Source organism: Oncorhynchus kisutch, linkage group LG13, assembly GCF_002021735.2.
Source record: "Oncorhynchus kisutch isolate 150728-3 linkage group LG13, Okis_V2, whole genome shotgun sequence".
In the NCBI taxonomy this organism is placed as follows: domain Eukaryota; kingdom Metazoa; phylum Chordata; class Actinopteri; order Salmoniformes; family Salmonidae; genus Oncorhynchus; species Oncorhynchus kisutch.
This window is the reverse complement of record NC_034186.2, coordinates 45,683,668-45,703,295: the sequence shown is the minus strand read 5'-3', so window position 1 is coordinate 45,703,295 and position 19,628 is coordinate 45,683,668. Positions and strand designations below refer to the sequence as shown.

Genomic DNA, 19,628 nt, shown 5'->3' with positions numbered 1-19,628 from the left:
AACTGTTAAGTACCTAGTACCCAAACCATAGTAAGTGAGGAGATTGAGACATTAAGAAGCTGAAAAACAAAAGTATTTTTATGCATGCCATTTCCTCCTGGTTGCTAAATTTCTAATAGTTAGCCTAATTTCAGTTTGTGACAAAACAAGCAAGTATAATGTAGAGAGCAGGGGTCTCCAACAGGTAGATCCACCTTATTTTTCTCCCCCATTTTATTCCATCACAAACTGTCATATACACAAAGCTCCCGGCTACTTTCCAAATATATCCACATTTACATTATCCCACCCCTGGTTAGCCACTATTGGCTTAAAAAAGCTAACCGTAACAGTATCTGCATGTCTGTTTGGTGTCTGTTTGGTGCGCGCGTTTACCACTCCTTATGTAGCCAGTTAGCAATGCTAATGATAACTTGTGGGCAGACAAACTTTCCCCAAAAACTTTTATATTTTTGATTTAACCTTTATTTCAATATGGCAAGTCAGTTAAGAACAAATGTATTTATAATGACTGCCTACACCGGCTAAACCCGGACGACGCTGGGCCAATTGTGTGCCAATCTATGGGACTCCCAATCACGCCCAGTTGTGATACAGCCAGCCGGGACTGGAACCAAGGTGTCTGTAGTGACGCCTCTAGCACTGAGATGCAGTGCCTTAGACCTCTGCGCCACTTGAGCGCCTTAATAAAATGTTAACTGCAGAGTAGGCTTACTTGAGAACTATATTATGATTATTTGTATCAACTGGGCGGCCATTGGTTTTACAAACTCTGCTATGACGTGACGCAGCAGTTGGCCCAACAGAAACATCAAAACATTCCTCTCTTTCTAGATTCGCAATTAACGTGGAATTACACAAAGCCAAATGTATTTGTTTTTACAGACCTCAAATTGTCTTTTGATGTAATTTAAGCATTTGACATGGACTCAGAACATCCATTTGTTGATCCTCTACGAATGAGTAAAATGTTTATCCCAAACCACGAAAAATAAAAACAAGAAAATGATGGGGCCTGTCAGGCCAAATATGGATAATTAACATTTTTTTTTTTTTTAAACAAGGTTAGAGACCCCTGGTGTAGAGAATCATTGTACACCATATCTAAACTGCTGTGAAATATATTTTCCATAACCAGTTATTGTATTTTCAGCTTGTGTAAAAAACAGAAAGACAGCATAGAAATAGTGCATATAGAACAGATCTACTGCTTCTTAGACTTCATTTCAATGACAACGACAGATCCAAGACAATTATTTCCATGCAAATTTAGTCACGTCGCCCTAAAAAAGTGACATATTGGACATTTTACAGGGTGATCCTTGTCGCTCTACCTGCAATTGTTTTTTAATACACCACCTAAGCTTATATTGGTGTAGTGATGAAGATAATCGAAAGAACCAGCATTACAATGTTCAGATTAGGGTTCTACGGATATCCGTATCACAATACTAGGAAGAAAAGGAAATAAAGCAGACTTACCGTAATTGCTGGACTATTAAGCGTACCTGAATATAAACCGCACCCACTGAATTATAAAAAAAAAATATGCATTTTGTACATAAATAAACCGTCTATAAGCCGCATGTGCCTACCGGTACATTGAAACAAATGAACTTTACACAGCCTTTAAACGAAACACGGCTTGTAACAAAAATTAAATAGTGGCCTACCAAGAAGGTCATTGGTCACTATCTTCCTCCTCCTGTGCACTGAAAGCACTGAAGCCATCTCCTTCAGTGTCGGAGTTGAATAGCCTCAGAATTGCTTCATATCCGATGTTGGATCGTTTTCATTGTCGCTCTCGTCACTTTCATCCGGAGGCAAATACCCCGCTGAGCTCATGCTGCCCCTTCAACACGCAGCAGTCCAGCCTTTCGAAACCCGTTGATGATAGTGGATTTTTTGACAATGCTCCACGCTGTCAGGACCCACTGGCAGACTTGACCATAAGATGCTCTTCGCATGCGGCCCGTTTTAGTGAAGAATTTCTCCCCACTTGTCATCCAAGCCTCCCACTGAACAAGGAGCGCCACCTTAAATGCACGATTTACACTGATGTCGAGTGGCTGCAAATACTTTGGGCCATCTGCTTTTCTTCCCTCTGAAAGCTTTTGTTGTCTTTTTGCACTGAGTCAGTTCCTCACGCTGCTGTTTCCAACGTCTTATCATCGACTCATTAAGGCCAAGCTCCCTTGCAGCAGCTCTATTTCCTTTTCCAACAGCCAGATTTATCGCCTTCAACTTGAAAGCTCCATCATATGCATTTCTCCGTGTCTTTGCCATGATGAGGGTGACAAAATTACTACCGTAAGCAGAATGATGGGAAGTTTGAGCGCGCTCGATTTACGTCACATTATGTGACGGTGCTCAGTTTTTTGGCGGCATGAATCTTGTGAAAGCGGGAAAAATCCATAAATTACGGTAATTACTTGAACAATCCTGATGATGGAAAAAAACTGCCTTGTTATCACCCAGTCACGTGTTAATTTCGCAAGCTATAGCACACAATATTTTACATAAGGAACATAAGAGCTTAGATTGCTTTGTTAAGGAAAATCTGGTCTAGTAGTATAGTGGCACATGTATCGTGATAACTCTAGTTCAGATGGTCACAACAAAGACCAATTGGCTTTGCATTGGCATAAATTCCAATAATGTGAAATCTGGAAAGGCTTTTCTTACCGGGCCAAGGGCCAGAGACTCCATGGCTTCGTCCCACACCTTCCTGTTGGGCTCGTCGTCCTTGATCCAGTCCTTCTGTTCTTTGGTCAGTTTGTAGGCCTCCAACTTCATCTTCTTGGGAGTGCCCTTAGCTGGCGATGACTTCTCTTCAGCTTCTGCAACAAAAAGGCCACCAGTGTGTCAGAAGACATGTTAAATTATTATATTAAAACATTTGCAGCTGTATTCTCAGTTGGAAATCTGAACTCTACCAGTGTCTAAATATAATTCTAGAGCTACTTTAAAGAAGTCACTCACCATTAGACTGAGACTTTCTTTTCCGCTTCCCTTTGGTGGGTGTTTCAGTTACCTCCTCGTTCTCCTTCTCCTTGTTCTCTTTCTCCTTCTCCTTGGCAGCCTGGGCTTCCAGATAGCCTTCTGGATACTGAAACCAAACATATTCCTCAAAACAAGAGCTTAAACTGCATAATAACCTGAGCTACAATTAATACCTGGATGCAAAAAAACTCACATTCACCTAATTTCAGTTAGTCACAAAACAAGAAATGTATGTGAATCATGGTACAATCTAAACCGTTGTGTGGTTGGGATAAACAATATTATTAGAACAAATATTTAAATTCTATAAAATTATAGTTATGACGATATTGATATTTGACTCCAAGTACCAATTTGCAAACAAATAAATAGCTAGGTAGCGTTGGCTATACCTGCGTCAAAGTTCTCTCATCCTGTAGCTTGTTCACCATCTTTTTAAATAGTTAGCGAACATGTTCAGTACTTTTACTACCACGACTGGTCAAAAGTAATTCTCTGCAGCAGACATCCGGTGAGTGTATATTTTTTTGATACACCACCCTGTTCAATTTATCACTCCTACAGACAGTCACATGACCGTGTCTTGCTACAAAGCATGCAGAGGCATTCAGTTACTGTTCGATTAAAACGCAAGAGTGGACAAAACAAGTGACCTAAGAGACTTTGAGCGTGATATGATCGTCTGTGCCAGGTGTGCCGGATCCAGCATCTCAGAAATGGCCACCCTCCTGGGCTTTTCACGCACGACAGTAGCTAAGGTTTACCGATGAATGGTACGACGAACAAAAAAACCTCCAGCCAGCAGCAGTCCTGTGAGCAAAAACAACTCGTTGATGAGAGCGGTCGAAAGAACGGCAAAAGTTGTGCAAGTTAACAGGCGGGCCACAAACCAACAAATTATGGCACAGTACAATGGTGCTTTGCAAAACGGCATCTTGGAACACGCAACCTGATCCTTGTCATGGATGGGCTATTGCAGCAGAAGACCACAACGGGTTCTACTCCTATCAGATAAAAACTCAAAAGCGGTTCCAGTGGGCACACGATCACCAACACTGGACAATTGAGGAGCTGAAAAAAGTTGCCTGGAGCATGACCGCGAGTTCAGTTTACTTGAGTGGCCTGCGCAGTCCCCAGACCTCAACCCAATAGAGTATCTTTGGGATGAGATGTTCACAGCATGCCTGTACCTCCATTAAATCTGCAGCAACTGTGCCACAGCATCAGCATGTGCCAATATCCCTGTGGAACATTTCCAACACCTTGTAAAATGCCCTGAAGAATTCAGGCTGTTCTGGAGGCAAAGGGGGAGTCCGACCTGGTACTAAGAGGTGTGTACCTAATAAATGTTTTGGACACCAAATCACAAAACATATCTGCACCTAAGTATTGTTGTGCCTCTTCAAAGAAAAAAAAAAAAAATATATATATATATATATTTTTTTTTTCAGCTGGTGTACAAAACCGAAAGACACGCTTACATTTTTTAAAATTAAGACTTGCTTTCAATGAGATCTGTAACTCACATGTCTATTTAAATTGTGCCAGGTCGCCGAAAAAGCTACATAATAGACAATCCATGTCGCTTCACCTGCATGATGAGTCCCAGTTTCTTGATGCGTTCCTTGCCATCCCGGGTCCATGGCGCTGGCTCGTCGTCATTTCGTTTAAGCAGATACCTCCAGACGAGGAAGCCAGACTTGCCCTTCTCTGGCCAGTATTTCACCACCTGGAAAAGAGACAGGCATTTTGTTTAGTCAGCATGGAACGGAGATGCCATTTACACTTGGTATTAATATGTGACTAATATAGAGACAAGACATAATGACAACTGACAGATTCATTTTATTAATATTTAAAAATAAAAAAATAAAAATCAGGATAGAACAGCAGCTTCTGTTAAGAAAAAGGGTGGCGTTAATGCATATTTGTAAACAAAAGCTTGTGCACGATATCTAAGGAAGTCTCAAGGTTTTGCTCACCTGAGGTAGAGTATCTCGTGATAAGCTGTAGACCACACTATTTACCAAGAGAGTTTATCTATATTTCTCATAGCTGTTATTTACCACCACAAACAGATGCTGGAACTGATACCGCACTCAATGAGCTGTATATGGACATAATCAAACAGGAAAACGCTCACCCAGAGGTGGCACTCCTAGTGGCCGGGGACTTTAATACATGGAAAGTTAAATCCGTTTTACCTCATTTCTACCAGCATGGAGTCCAATGCATCCCTATTGAGCAGTGAATGGGCTATCAACCAGATTACTTTTTCTCCGTATTCCCTAAGGTGTCTACAGCATTGTGACGTAGTTTTACGCATTTATGTTGAAGAATACCCGTAAGCGGCTATATTGCGCAAGTGGTCACCTGATGGCTCTTGCGTAAAATACAGAGGTAGCCATTATTTCAATCGGTCCAACTTGAAAAACCATTTGTCCCGGTGGATATATTTTACCGAATAGATATTTGAAAAACACCTTGAGGATTGATTATAAACAACATTTGCCAAGTTTCTGTCGATATTATGGAGCTAATTTGGAATATTTTTCAGCGTTTTCGTGACTGCAATTTCTCAGCCAAACGTGAAGAACGGAGCTATTTCGCCTACAGAAATCATATTTTTGGAAAAAAGGAACATCGGCTATCTAACTGGGAGTCTCGTGAGTGAAAACATCCGAAGCTCATCAAAGGTAAACAATTTAATTTGATTGCTTTTCTGATTTGTGAAAAGGTTGCCTGCTGCTAGCTGGACAAAATGCTATGCTAGGCTATCGATAAACTTACACAAATGCTTGTCTAGCTTTGGCTGTAAAGCATATTTTGAAAATCTGAGATGACAGGGTGATTAACAAAAGGCTTTGCTGTGTCTCAATATATTTCACTTGTGATTTTCATGAATAGGAATATTTATGTCCGTTGCGTTATGCTAATTAGTGTCAGTCGATGATTACGCTCCCGGACCCGGGATGGGGAGTTAGAGGTTAACTGACTTGCCTAGTTAAATATAGGTTAAAAAAAAATTAAAAAAGTGACATAACATTTTATTTTCATTTAGTTATTTTCTCATCCCAGGAATTCACGGTATTACCAGCATAGCACACAAGGGGGCGCTAAAAAAGCCCATTGGGACTTACCTGAATGCTAACAAAATTACCAACGAATAGTGAAATCACAACCGCTGTTAGCTAAATGCTAACGAGCAAAAACTAACAAATTAATTTCAAAGACGGGCAAAGCCAGCTCAGTTATAAAAGCAAAGCTAGTAGCTACCAAATGTAATTGTCAGTGAGTGTGGACATTTACAAGTGAAAGTGAATGAGAAATTGTGCAAATGAATAAAGTTATGCTGTTCTGAAGAATATATATATTTTTTTTAAAGCACTAGCAGGAAGCACAGGGAAGAAATCCAGATCTCTGACTTCTGGCAGAAAGTCATAAGATATCTGACAGCAAACATTTAATAGTGAATTGAATTCAACAGAGACTCGCCGATGGCTATAGAACGCTATGGACCAGATCCCGCCGTGCTATTTACAAACATTTTACTGGGAATTCCCACCTTGTAGATTCCGTCGTATCTGTTGCCATCTTCTGGGCTGAACTTGCTGTGTTTGCGGCCCTTGGAGCTGCGCACCACCCTGACCGGCTTGCCTGCCTTCCAGTCTTTCGCCGTGGCCCCATCCTTCTCATTCACCGATGCGTTACAGTTTAGAGCCAGAGCCCTGGGTCACAGGCAAATTAAGATAGTCTCATTTGAATGAATCAAATTGTGGACTGCAGTGAATCATCAAATAAACACTCACAGTTTAAACATAAGACGTGTCCTATTTGAATAATTGCATTCTAGCAAATCAATAAAAAAGGTGAATTGTTAGAACAAGTAATGACTGTTAAAAACAGTCACAAACCAGTGCTCAAAAGAGGTATAGACATGCAAAGCCAATAAGCCCGGCCATCGGAATATCCCCAATATCCCCCTCATACAAAATACTGCATCACCCATACACAAGGTTAGTGGCTTGGGAAAGAGTTGTCCTGGTCCGCTGAATACATGTAGGAGAGAAGATTGGTCCCCCAATGCAGAGGTAACAGACCACAGTTCACTGTAGCACAGATATGGAGACCAGGGAGAGCTACACAAGCATCCGTGGGTGTTCTCTGTGCAAAGAGATCTGATTCGTTTTGCTTACTAACCTGTTCATATTGGTGAGCTTCTGATCACACGACTGTTCGGCTGTCCTCTTGTTGCCAGACAGATCTCGCCCTCCAGAGCCGGTGTAGGTGAACTCGTTGCCGTCATCCTGGGACCAATTGAAAACCAGCGTTAGTGCAGTGACCTTTCACGCTTACGGTGTTCCATCCCTGCAGCTACAATGTTGGGCGTGGGGAGGGGGGGCTTGTAATACATGTGCACCACAGGTGGCACCTTAATTGGAGAAGACTGGTTCATAGCAATGGCTGGAATGGAATAAATTGAATGGTGTCGAACAAACATGTTTCCATGTGTTTAATACCATTCACGCCATTATTATGAGCCGTCCTCTCCTCGGCAGCCTCCTGTGATGTGCAATATGGAAGATAGTCTAAATACCTGGTCGTCTTCATAGCCCCCAGCCAGCACTAAGGAGTAAGCTCCATCGTTGCTCCTCCCGTGGATCCCAGCAACATGTGGCCTGTGGCAACCAGACTCACTCACCTGCCAAAACAAAAACAGAGGAGCGAAAATGTCAGCGGACAACCTACCAGGACCTAGTCAGTCTTTGAAAAATTATTTTGGTCAAAATATTTTCATTTTATTGGGGTACATTATCCCAAAAAATACTGCCGTTATCGCTTTCCTTTTCAGCCTACTGCAAAAAGGCATCAACTCACCTGGACCCTGAACTTCCAGATACTTCCGACCGGGACGCCAGGGACAGGGCCGTAGTGGTTGGAAGGGACAATGGTGCACTGCTTGCTGCGGCCAACACAAGCCATGCCCTGATAGGGGAAGAGGTAGTGTAAAAACACAGGAATGTACTCAACTAACAACAAATCTATGCCATGTTTAGAAGTGTGACAGTGGCCGAGTCTGAAATCTAGCTTGCCTACTTAAACCGTATACTAATTGTACAAAATTATTTAGGACACTGTTTAGTAAAAACAAATGGAGTACGCAACAAATATCAGCATACTAATCTCATCCTACTGAGAATGCATCATTAATGCTCAATTGCGTTGATTCCCGCAATTCTTTCAGTTTAGCACAATTTAGTGAAACCATCACTTTCTCACCTCAAAGTCCAATTAGAGACAGTTTAGAGCATTGGTATCCCCTCGTCTGTTGTCAGACACACGTGGGTCTCAAACAAGGATTCTCTTCCTCAAGAGTGTGTAATGAATTCAACTAGATGAAAAGCCGGAATGTGCATGACCACCTGACATTTAAAACGTACATTTTTGAAAATTTCACATACTATAAAACGTTATTTTTGACATACTCAAAATGCCTACTATTTAGAAAGCAAGTACAGTTATTCAGACAATGTACTTTTTCCACTAAGAGGTACGCCCACAGCACCATTTTCTAAATGCCCTTACCTTTCCCCAGTCCCTCTGGCTGGTTGAGCTGGCGGACGCCATCTTGGATTTCTTCTTGCTGTCCTTGAGTTTCTCTCCTGCTAGCACCACCTCACTAGCATCGTTGCGGCACTCGGGACAATACCTAGAGGTATTGAAATAAATACAGATCATAGCAAACAGAACAGCCTAAATGTGTGATGCAATACAAAACCACTGTATCACACATGTGGAGAGTTAATAGTGGCAAAGGAAAGAGTTGTGCTGGTCCGCTGAATACAGCTCCACCAATGCAGTGGAAACAGAACACACTTCACTGTAGCACAGCTATGGAGACCAGGGAGAGCTACACAAGCATCCGTGGGTGTTCTGACAAAAAGTCATTTGGACAGTACACCAATGACTTGTGCTCACGATAGAAAGCTGATAAAGCTAGACTCAAAATGGCCAAATCAAAGCAGCTTGAAGAAACCATCACTTTCTCACCTCAAAGTCCAATTAGAGACAGTTTAGAGCATTGGTATGACTATGACCATCACATAAGCAGCACTAGAAGCTGGCAACGGCCAGAATACCAGCCCAGACTGTACTGTAGTATAGACCAATTTGTGTTTACAAACAGACGTCAAGAATGGTACCAAAAGGATCGCTTATGCTAAGGTCGGGAGCTTGACAAACTTAAAGATTCCACTCAAACTCTTCAGGTTTTGGTTTCATTAGTCCACTGTTGATACAGTCCTAAAAATGTTTTGCACGTCAGCAATCAAGTTTAAAGATACTGTGACACCTTATGTATTATGAAAGGTCTGTATGCTGCATTTTGAATGTTATATCATTTTTGTGATTCTCTCAAATGTTCTGTCGATTCCCAGGGTCATTTCATGTTTTCATTTGCATTTGAGCCATTGCCGTTCAAGCAGGCAAAAATACAGCCGGTATGGGGAGTTTTGCATCATATGACGCAAAAGACATCACGCTGGCTATGAGAATTAGCATTTTGAAAGTTCTACATCTTGAAAACTAGATTTGCTGACATGCAAACACTTTGGGACTGTATCAACAGTGGACAATTTTGAAATTGCATCTGATCGTATCCACTGCTTTTTCTGAAGCCCGGAACCTGCGCGCAACTTTTTAAGACGCGGCAGGGAAATGGGTCTATACTGACCAGTCGTCGTCATCGGGGAGGCTGGTCAGTCGGGGGTTGAGGCAGTAGATGTGGAATGCCATGTCACACTCGTCACACAGCAGCTGCTTGTCCGGGTCCTGCTTCACGCCACATACATGGCAGTTGCACCAGCGGCAGTTCTTCTTGGGGTCATCTTTGCAGTGTTTGCACTCGGGTCCGTTTGACCCTGGAGAGAGCAGGATCAAAGAGAACGTCAGCCTTTTTACTCATCTTTAAAACAGGTCCTGTAACCCGTACTGTAAGAACTGCACCAGTGTACTAGATGTATGCAATTAAGCATACAAAATATGTTACGTACTTTGTAAACCACTAAGACTATGAGGTTGGTGTGCAGCCATGGCAACTAGCATGCATCTTATGCATCATGAACCTTGTGTACATTAATCCCAGAGTTTCTATGGTAACAATAGCATCTTGTCCTTTTCTAACATCTGACATCACTGTTAAACTACAGCCTACTTGCAGAGTCTTGGAAATGTTCACAATTTTGCATGTGCTTTACATGCACTCTCATCCTTCATGAAAATCAGTCCGATAAATGCACTCACTAACTCTACACGGGTAACAGACTAGAGATGGACTGTATGTGATGAAATAGAAACTATTGCGCATCATTGTACCGGTGTATTGGGCGCGAAAGTCAATTATTCACATACAATTAACAGAATTCTGTCGTTTTACAAGATGTAAGCCTCAGCAACAGTTAAAACATCACATTTCAAATGTGTTTTGTGTGTCACGCCTCGAAATCAGACAAACACACGCATCATAATTAGGCACACCTCAATTCTTCTGCATGAAATTGCGCAAACTCCAAAACATGTCGCGGTGCATGTTGGGATAGCACTTTGCTCTGGAGCCTGCAGCCTTGCTGGCATGGTCGAAGTGGCTATTGGAGAGTGTAATTAGCCCCTAGACCTTCAGCTTTGGGACACTTGTGCATATGGCGGAGGTGCGATCAAACGCACAAATGGAGGGCCAAGGGGGAAGGGAAAGGGGGTGATTTGGTATTCAGATATTGCTTCTTTTCAGGAGATCAACGATCATAGAAAGCCGTCAGATCCCTTGCATGTCTTCACTCAAACTTGACATTTAGAGACCGGGAACAATTTAATGCATCTCAATAGGAAATACTGCTTTTACACATTGTAGGAACCTAATATTCTACAAAGTACTTTGTATATCTCAATGAAAGGTATTCATAGCAACATTTTAGCTTTTATAATTCCTTTCTAGGGCTTCAAAGGCAGCTTGAATTCATATAAGCTGTATCTCAATCAATTCTTATTTTTAAATCTGGTACTCCTAAATTGTTGTGCTCCTAACTTTAAACTACTACCAATTACATTTTATTTAAAGCCCTGCAAACAGCTCCAACTTACTTTTCAATGGGCTATCAGATCCCGCTCCGGATCCATCCAAGGCTCCAGGCTCCTCAATTTTGTAGATCTCAGTCAAGAACATGATGCGACAGTCGTTTAGGGAGTCACCGGCAACCCTGAAATAAACAAACATGAACTCTAGGTATACCCTTCATGGTCCTAATATGCAAAACAATTATATAAAATGGCAAAACTTTGACATTAACATAATACTAAAGTACAAACCATACGGTGTAGATGTATCAATACTGTATAACAAGTAATCTATGAATTTCAACAAATCATTAGAACACACCATACAATCAGATGAGTCACTGAACTCCTTTAATGCCATTACCATCATGGGACCCTTTAAGGGGAAGGGGTTTACAGCAGAGACTAACAGAGCCAATTATATTACCCCAGCAGTATTTTGACGTAGATCTCGTGCACAGTGCGTGTCTCCCTCTTCTTCTGGATCTGGGCGTCGTACCAGTAGCCGCGCTCTTTGGGTTCGTCTGGGTTGAAGTTTACCATGACCACCATGCCCGCCTCCAGCTGGTGCCACTGGTAGACTGTGCGGGCGCGTGGGCGTACATCCTTGGACTGCAGAGGCACCACTCCGTTCTCTGGGTAGCTAGAGAGAGACCACACATACATAGGCAGTGTCAGTATTCAGTTCAGACACACAGCAGGTGCTTCCTACATAATGGGGCTTTTGTAAGATGATTGACATATCGGGAGAGAACAGAAGAGGGTCAAATAAGGTGTTTGAATTCTGAGGGCCTTGACTGCTGGAAACACAAGCAATGCGAGTCATTGTTAATTTCAATGTTCCTCCGGTTCTTACACTTGTTTTGCTTGCAATGTACCAGGGCCATGTGCAAATGATCAAGCACAAATGTTCTATTTGCCAATTGCAGTGTTATGGAATTGCATATAATTTCATCAGAAAGACCGATGGAGTGGGACTGCACTCAAAAAAGCAATACATAAAATGTCAAGACTAGGAGGATGAAATGGAACAAATAAAGCACTCTGCCGCAGATGCGGAAACCAAGTGGTACCCTGTGGTATTGACACCCTGGCGCCAAAAAGCAATGCCCCCATTGGTCCAGCTCATCGATAGACAGCAACACCTTCCACACGGACATATTCAATCGTTTTTCTATACATGTTCATTATGGGTAACTGTCAAATGTCACCAATGAGGCATAATGTCTCCAAACAGATCTTTAAAATACGGAATACATGAAGTTCTCACTCTTCATATTTGACATGGTAGTGAATAACTTCCTCTTCGCCGAGTTTAGAGTCAGAGCCCTCTTCCTCTCCAGGTGTCTTTGTGGTCTTTGTAATGTTCACAATCTGGGCCTCAAACCAGGCGCCCATGTTCAAGTCTCTGGCGTCAACAAACTCATTAATCTGAAAAAAAAAAAAAAAAGGATATTGTAAAGTGACCCATGCAATGCTACCGTCACGGATTAAACATCTGTATTGCAATTTAAAATTAAGACTTTTCACAATAAATGCAACGCCAATTCAAGAAGGCTCCACAATATTGAAGCAGATTTACCATTTTACATGTATCCAGTTAAAAGCATCCTTTCACTCCATCAAATGATACCAATACAGCAAATATTCATCCTTGTAGAGATGCTCCATGTTTACCTTGTAAAAGCCAAATCCCGGGTCGACCAGGTCTGGTGTGTCTGTTTGGGCAGAGGTTCCGGCTGCTTGCACCTCTGCCTCCGAGTGGGTCGAGCTCTTGTCCGACTCGCTCTGTGCCGAGCCACAGCCAGAGTCAGAGTCAGAGAGCTCGGCTTCTTTGTCCTTGCTCTTGAGGACAGCGGCAGGGGGCGTAGCCTGTCTAACAAGGAGCTGCACTATATCATTCAGCCCCACGTTGTAATCAAAGATGGTGTGGCTGTCCTCCATCTGGGATCAGACAGACAAAGAACATACACATTCAGACATGATCAGTAAGGACCCCAGCAACTCTGTTGTAACTGAATTGAAACAGAAAAGTAGTCATCTGCCACACCTGCTTGCCCCGGTAAAAGAGCCTCTGTCTTTCTGGCTCAACCTTGAAGAGCTCCGAGATCTTGAGGCGCAGTTCATCCACCTTGGTGAGCTTGGACAGTGAGTCAATCCGATGAGTCTCCTTGCCATCCATGGTGCGCACTTGAATCCACATCGCAGCTGCCCTGTGCAGAAAGGAGCCAAACTGTGGGTTAACAGCAGCATGGCATCTAATACACTTGAAAAAGCAGTGTCGTTCAATGTTTCTCCACTTCTTTCCTTTGAGTACTGTGCCAACTATTGATTAATACCATTGATCAAGTGGATCAATAATCAATGTCAGTAAAGAAAGGCTTCCAAGTAATTTCAATTCCCAATGACAAGGCAAATCAACATTCAACAAACATGCCGTACTGATTTTAATAGTGTGGAAAACTGGATTACTAAGCCACTCCTACCCCTTTTAAATGCAGCTACTGCAACCCCATCCTTGTATCAAACAAACAATGTGGCTTCACTTCCTGACAATGTTTTAAGCACACTGTTTCAACACATTAACTGCCAATTTATGCTTGATCCAAAAATGGCTTTGTATGGAGGGTGTGACAATTGTGGAGCCTCCGGAGGCATGCAGAGGCCAAATTGAGCTGCGTACCTCATCTCCGTGCGCCTCTCAGATTTCTTAATGCGGAGGGCTCAGTATAGCTCCGCATTGACATGATTGGTAGACGATGGGTGGGGGCGGGAGGTCGGGAATAAACACAAACTCACTTCCTTGACAACAGCGCTGCTGTGCAAAACACAAGTCCTATGGATGCCCTGACTTCTGCAGAGGCTGTATCACCATAAACTCCGCAAGGCCAATGCACACGTCAGATTGACCACGCGGCGCACAATTCGCCCAGCGTCGCCCGGGTTAGGGTTTGGCTGGGGGAGGCCGTCATTGTAAATAAGATTTTGTTCTTAACAGACTTGCTTAAAAGTTTTTTTTAAAACATGTACTGTATGTGTAGATAGTACATTTTGTTTTTAATATATCAAACTTTGTACATATTGATTTTGACACATTAAACTGTTTTGACATTGGGCTATTTATCTAAATGTCTTGTTGCTGCCGCTGCTTCCCGTTGACATTTAACTTAGGTTTTAGGACTATAAATTGAACGTTAACATTTCCAAATGGTACTGTACTTCAATCTGGTAAAAAAAAAAAAAATCAAAAACATACTGTGACACATTTTTATGATACCTGAAATCACCAAAACGGACTTGCCCTGCCTAAACAAAACTACTGACTCGAAACTACAACATAAGCTAAGTACAGCGTACACTACATGATTTTGGGCCCCTACTCGGGGCACAGCAATCTCTGGTTCGTTCAGCCATTCCTATGGGGTAAATGAATGAGGAAATGGGGTTTTGGGATAAATCCTGAAAATAAGGTCTGAGGTTAACACATGCTTAGAGCTTATAGGTTTTGTTCTATGAGATATTAGTCAGTTAACATGACCTTTATGAAACCTTTGTGCATGTTTTGATTACAAATGCTTCAAAATTCACAAGTGACACTAGCTGATGATCTCATAGTACTAAACTTAAGATCTCCTAAGCCGGTGTTTACCACAGACCTGATCAACAATAACAATTAAGTTCCCCATAAGAATTGACCAACGAGCCGTGGTGGAGTTGGCGTCTTTTTGTAGGCACTATTACTATTGGTGCCGAGAGCTCGCCAGAGAAGACGCCAGTGAAATGACGTTTCGCAACACACAGAATGTGTAGACTTGAGCACGAGCGATGACAAACTCAGGGCCTTAAATAAACAGTTTGGTCCACCAGCCACTGTGGTGGCAGGTAGATAAAATATAGAAATTCTACCAGCCACGCAGATCTTTAAACCAGGCAAAATATTTTGCACCAAACTAAAAAGAATGACCAAACGTAATGTTTCTAAAACAAGAAAGCTTGTGAACAAAAATGTAAATATCCGAGAAACAGAAGGACAAAGTTTCACTTTGTAAACTTGAGTAAAATACACATTTTATGCCTGTGCGCAACGCCTCCAAAAATTATCCGTTCTTCACTGCTCCCCTGCCAGGCAACGTTAACGAGCCCGTTAGGTTGTAGGATTTGTATTTTTATGCCACTATGTAACAAAAACAGCAGATATACTATGAAGCCAGCTACTGCAGCATTTTTAGTACACTAACTCGCACATGCTCCTATTTTACTTTATATTTACAAATGTAATACTTGCACTGTAGAGCCCTGCAAATTGACGTTGGCGGGTGAAATATACTTTCTTGCACACCAATAAATAAATATACCTGCATTTGGCAAGAGTACATTTTATGCCCTGCTAGTACTAGTAGCCTATGCGCTTGCCTTTAACCAGTTGGATTTAGGGGGTGCTTATTTTAATTTTTGGATGAAAAACATTCCCGTTTTAAACAAGATATTTTGTCACGAAAAGATGCTCGACTATGCATATAATTGACAGCTTTGGGAAGAAGACACTGACGTTTCCAAAACTGCAAAGATATTGTTTGTGAGTGCCACAGAACTGATGTTACAGGCGAAACACAGATAAAAATCCAACCAGGAAGTGCTGCATTTTTTGAAACCGCCTCATGCCAATGACTCCTTATATGGCTGTGAATGAGCTACGAATGAGCTTACGTTTTCCCCAAGGTGTCTACAGCATTGTGATGTCTTTTTAGGCATTTCCCTTGAAGAATGGCTGTAAGGGACCATATGGCATGTGGTCACATGGTGTCTCCCACAGAAAACCTTGCGTAAAATACTGAGGTAGCCATTTTCCAATCGCTTCTTATGAGAAACCAACTGCCTCAACGGATATATTATCGAATATATTTGTTAAAAACACCTTGAGGATGGATCCTAAACAACGTTTTCCGTGTTTGTCGATATTATGGAGCAAATTTTGAAAAAAGGTTTGGCGTTATAGTTGTAGCATTTTAGGGTCGATTTCTCAGCCAAGCATGATGAACAAACGGGAGCCATTTCGCCTACAAAAATTATATTTTTGGAAAAAAATAACATTTGCTATCTAACTGGGAGTCTCCTGAGTGATAGCATCTGAAGTTCTTCAAAGATAAATTTAATTTGGTTGCTTTATTTTTGTGAAAATGTTGCCTGCTGCCAGCAGAGCCTGGCATAGCATTATGCCATGATAAACTTACAAATGCTTGTCTAGCATTGGCTGTAACGCATATTTTGAAAATCTGAGATGACAGTGTTGTTAACAAAAGGCTAAGCATGTGTTTGAATATATTTATTTCATTTAATTTGCGATTTTCATGAATAGGAAAAGTTTATAGGGGTATTTATGTCCGTTGCGTTATGCTAATGCATTTGAGGCTGATTACGCTCCCAGATACGGGTTTGCTCGTCGCAAAAGGTTAACTAAAGTATCAAAATCATTACAGCGCTGAAGTTCACAAGCAATGTTAATCAATTCAAAATGTTGGTTAGATGGTGCAACTCTGGCAAGTGTGAATGTCTGACTGAAAACATTTGAGGCTTGCTTTTGAGCCACATCTCGTTCTAGCTACGCTGACAATGACATTGTTTTTGCGAAACAGCATAGTATCAAGAATCTTCACAACCAAATTAAGAATCTTGTGGTGGGACCCGTCTGTGCCACATGGTTTAGGAAAGAAAGCCATTTAATATGAGGCTCAGCGATGTTAAGATTGAAAGTCGTGTAGTGCACACCCAGCATAAGTTATATTTGACAGCCCATTTGTTTTATTTTACATTAGCTAGCGAGCTTAGTGTTCAGCTGGGAGGAGGCTAGTTTCCTCTGGTCAGCTGGTGGCGCTAGGATGGGGCACACACAGGGTTGGAAATTAACACCCGCTAAATGCAGGTAACAGACTAACATTGGCGCGTAAGAATGTCCATTTCATCAGCCATATGTTGGCAGGTGGTCGGAAAATTGAGACTTTTTTTTGTTTTAAGGTATAAGTTAGTTTAATTGACAAGAAAGTCTATTAAAGTGTAACTTTATCCTCGTGTTTCTTGGCCAGTTAGGTTTTGTTCACATGGGACACACCAATGCCCAGGTGTCCCATTTTGCTGACGACCCTCGCGGCGCTGCCCACCGACGTCTTAACTTCTTGCGTCGAGCAACCCCATATCCGGGAGCGTAATCATAGCCTCAAGCTCATTACCATAACGCAACGTTAACTATTCATGAAAATCGCAAATGAAATGAAATAAATATATTGGCTCACAAGCTTAGCCTTTTGTTAACAACACTGTCATCTCAGATTTTCAAAATATGCTTTTCAACCATAGCTACACAAGCTATTGTGTAAGAGTATTGATAGCTAGCATAGCATTAAGCCTAGCATTCAGCAGGCAACATTTTCACAAAAACAAGAAAAGCATTCAAATAAAACCATTTACCTTTGAAGAACTTTGGATGTTTTCAATGAGGAGACTGTTAGATAGCAAATGTTCAGTTTTTCCAAAAATATTATTTTTGTAGGAGAAATCACTCCGTTTTGTTCATCACGTTTGGCTAAGAAAAAAAAAACGAAAATTCAGTCATTATAACACCAAACTTTTTTCAAAATGAACTCCATAATATCGACAGAAACATGGCAAACCTTGTTTAGAGTCAATCCTCAAAGGTTTTTCACATATCTATTCGATGATAAATCATTCGTGGCAGTTGGGTTTCTCCTCTGGAGCAAATGGAAAAATGCACGCAGCTGGAGATTAATTTCAATAATTGCAATAATTTCAACGGAGGACACCAAGCGGGCACCTGGTAAATGTAGTCTCTTATGGTCAATCTTCCAATGATATGCCTACAAATACGTCACAATGCTGCAGACACCTTGGGGAAACGACAGAAAGTGTAGGCTCATTCCTGGCGCATTCACAGCCATATAAGGAGACATTGGAACACAGCGCCTTTTAAAATCTGGGCCATTTCCTGTTTGAAATTTCATATTGGTTTCGCCTGTAGCATCAGTTCTGTGGCACTCACAGATAATATCTTTGCAGTTTGGGAAAAGACTGTGTTTTCTTTCCAAAGCTGTCAATTATATGCATAGTCGAGCATCTTTTCGTGACAAAATATCTTGTTTAAAATGGGAAAGTTTTTTTATCCAAAAATTAAAAGAGCGCCCCCTATATCGAAGAAGTTAAGGAAAACAAAAGCAAAGAATTCGAGAACAGTGGGAGGGTAGTCAAACTAGGTTGTTTTTCAATGTTAGTTTGAGTTCGCAGTCAGAATATTTTCCATCACCTAAAGTGCGTGCCCAAATTACCATGGTAACAGCACATCTCTTAAAGCGACAGCTGAACATTTGGCTCACCTAATCATTGTGAAGGGATCACTCCAAAAAACATATGAACTTTGTCATTTCTTATAATATTACCACTCAAATACTTCATTTGTTCTCCTAGAATGATTTGTATGCTTCTACATTTCTACTTAGATGGACATCAGCATAGAGCCCTGAACTATAAAAAGTATGGAGGCAGGATATATTGGTGAACATATCGGAATCGGCCGACATTAGCTAAAATTGCCAACATCGGTACCGGCTGACGTCTAGTTTAACGCCGATGAGCAAAACCGATGTCAAAGCTGACGTGCATACCTATATAACGTAGGTTCATGACAATGACTCCACGTAAAAATGTACTCTATACGTGCAACACAGCATTCCTAAACTAGCCCACAATGTCTGTGTGGATCAAGCAGTCAACAAGTCAAGCAGTCATTTGAAAGAGTAACAATTTCAGCGAGACAACTAAATGACGTAATCCATTAATCTGTTGAGACTCTAGGGGCAGTATTTTCATTTTTGGAAAAAAACGTTTCCGTTTTAAACGGGATAATTTGTCAGGACAAGATGCTAGAATATGCATATAATTGACAGCTTTGGATAGAAAACACTAACGTTTCGAAAACACTAACGTTTCCAAAACTGTAAAGTTTTGTCTGTGAGTATAACAGAACTGATGTTGCAGGCGAAAGCCTGAGAAAAATCCAATCTGGAAGTGCCCCAGGTTTTGAAAGCGCTGCGTGCCAATGAGTCCCCATTGACCTGTCAATGTGCTATGAACTAGCTTACGCTTTCTACGTAGTCCCCAAGGTGTCTACAGCATTGTGACGTAGTTTTACGCATTGATGTTGAAGAATACCCGTAGGGGGCTACATTGTGCAAGTGGTCACATGATGCTCCCGGAGAGAAAATCTCACGTAAAGTAGAGGTAGCAATTATTCCAATCGCTTCTACTGAGAAACCAATTGTCCCGGTGGATATATTATCGAATAGATATTTGAAAAAACACCTTGAGGATTGATTCTAAAACAACATTTGCCATGTTTCTGTCAATATTATGGAGCTAATTTGGAATATTTTTCGGCATTGTCGCGACCGCAATTTCCAGTCGATTTCTCAGCCAAACGTGAATTACAAATGGAGCTATTTCGCCTACAA

At 41.5% G+C, this 19,628-nt stretch overlaps 1 protein-coding gene across 2 annotated transcripts in view; it reads right to left on the bottom strand.

Annotated features, from left to right (window-relative positions):
• The window catches only part of LOC109902270 (E3 ubiquitin-protein ligase UHRF1), a 48,041-nt gene that overhangs the window by 1,916 nt on the left and 26,497 nt on the right, over nt 1-19,628 (bottom strand). For both annotated transcript variants that reach the window (XM_031786393.1, XM_020498506.2), the window contains exons 2-15: nt 13,163-13,325; nt 12,790-13,056; nt 12,383-12,543; nt 11,540-11,755; nt 11,140-11,255; nt 9,737-9,923; nt 8,590-8,713; nt 7,882-7,989; nt 7,601-7,705; nt 7,204-7,310; nt 6,569-6,731; nt 4,595-4,732; nt 2,983-3,109; nt 2,686-2,840 (exon numbers count right to left, since the gene is read on the bottom strand). In XM_031786393.1, coding sequence (XP_031642253.1) covers nt 2,686-2,840; nt 2,983-3,109; nt 4,595-4,732; nt 6,569-6,731; nt 7,204-7,310; nt 7,601-7,705; nt 7,882-7,989; nt 8,590-8,713; nt 9,737-9,923; nt 11,140-11,255; nt 11,540-11,755; nt 12,383-12,543; nt 12,790-13,056; nt 13,163-13,315 — 2,127 coding nt within the window. In that variant the 5' untranslated portion in view covers nt 13,316-13,325. The remainder of the gene's footprint in view (nt 1-2,685; nt 2,841-2,982; nt 3,110-4,594; nt 4,733-6,568; nt 6,732-7,203; nt 7,311-7,600; nt 7,706-7,881; nt 7,990-8,589; nt 8,714-9,736; nt 9,924-11,139; nt 11,256-11,539; nt 11,756-12,382; nt 12,544-12,789; nt 13,057-13,162; nt 13,326-19,628) is intronic.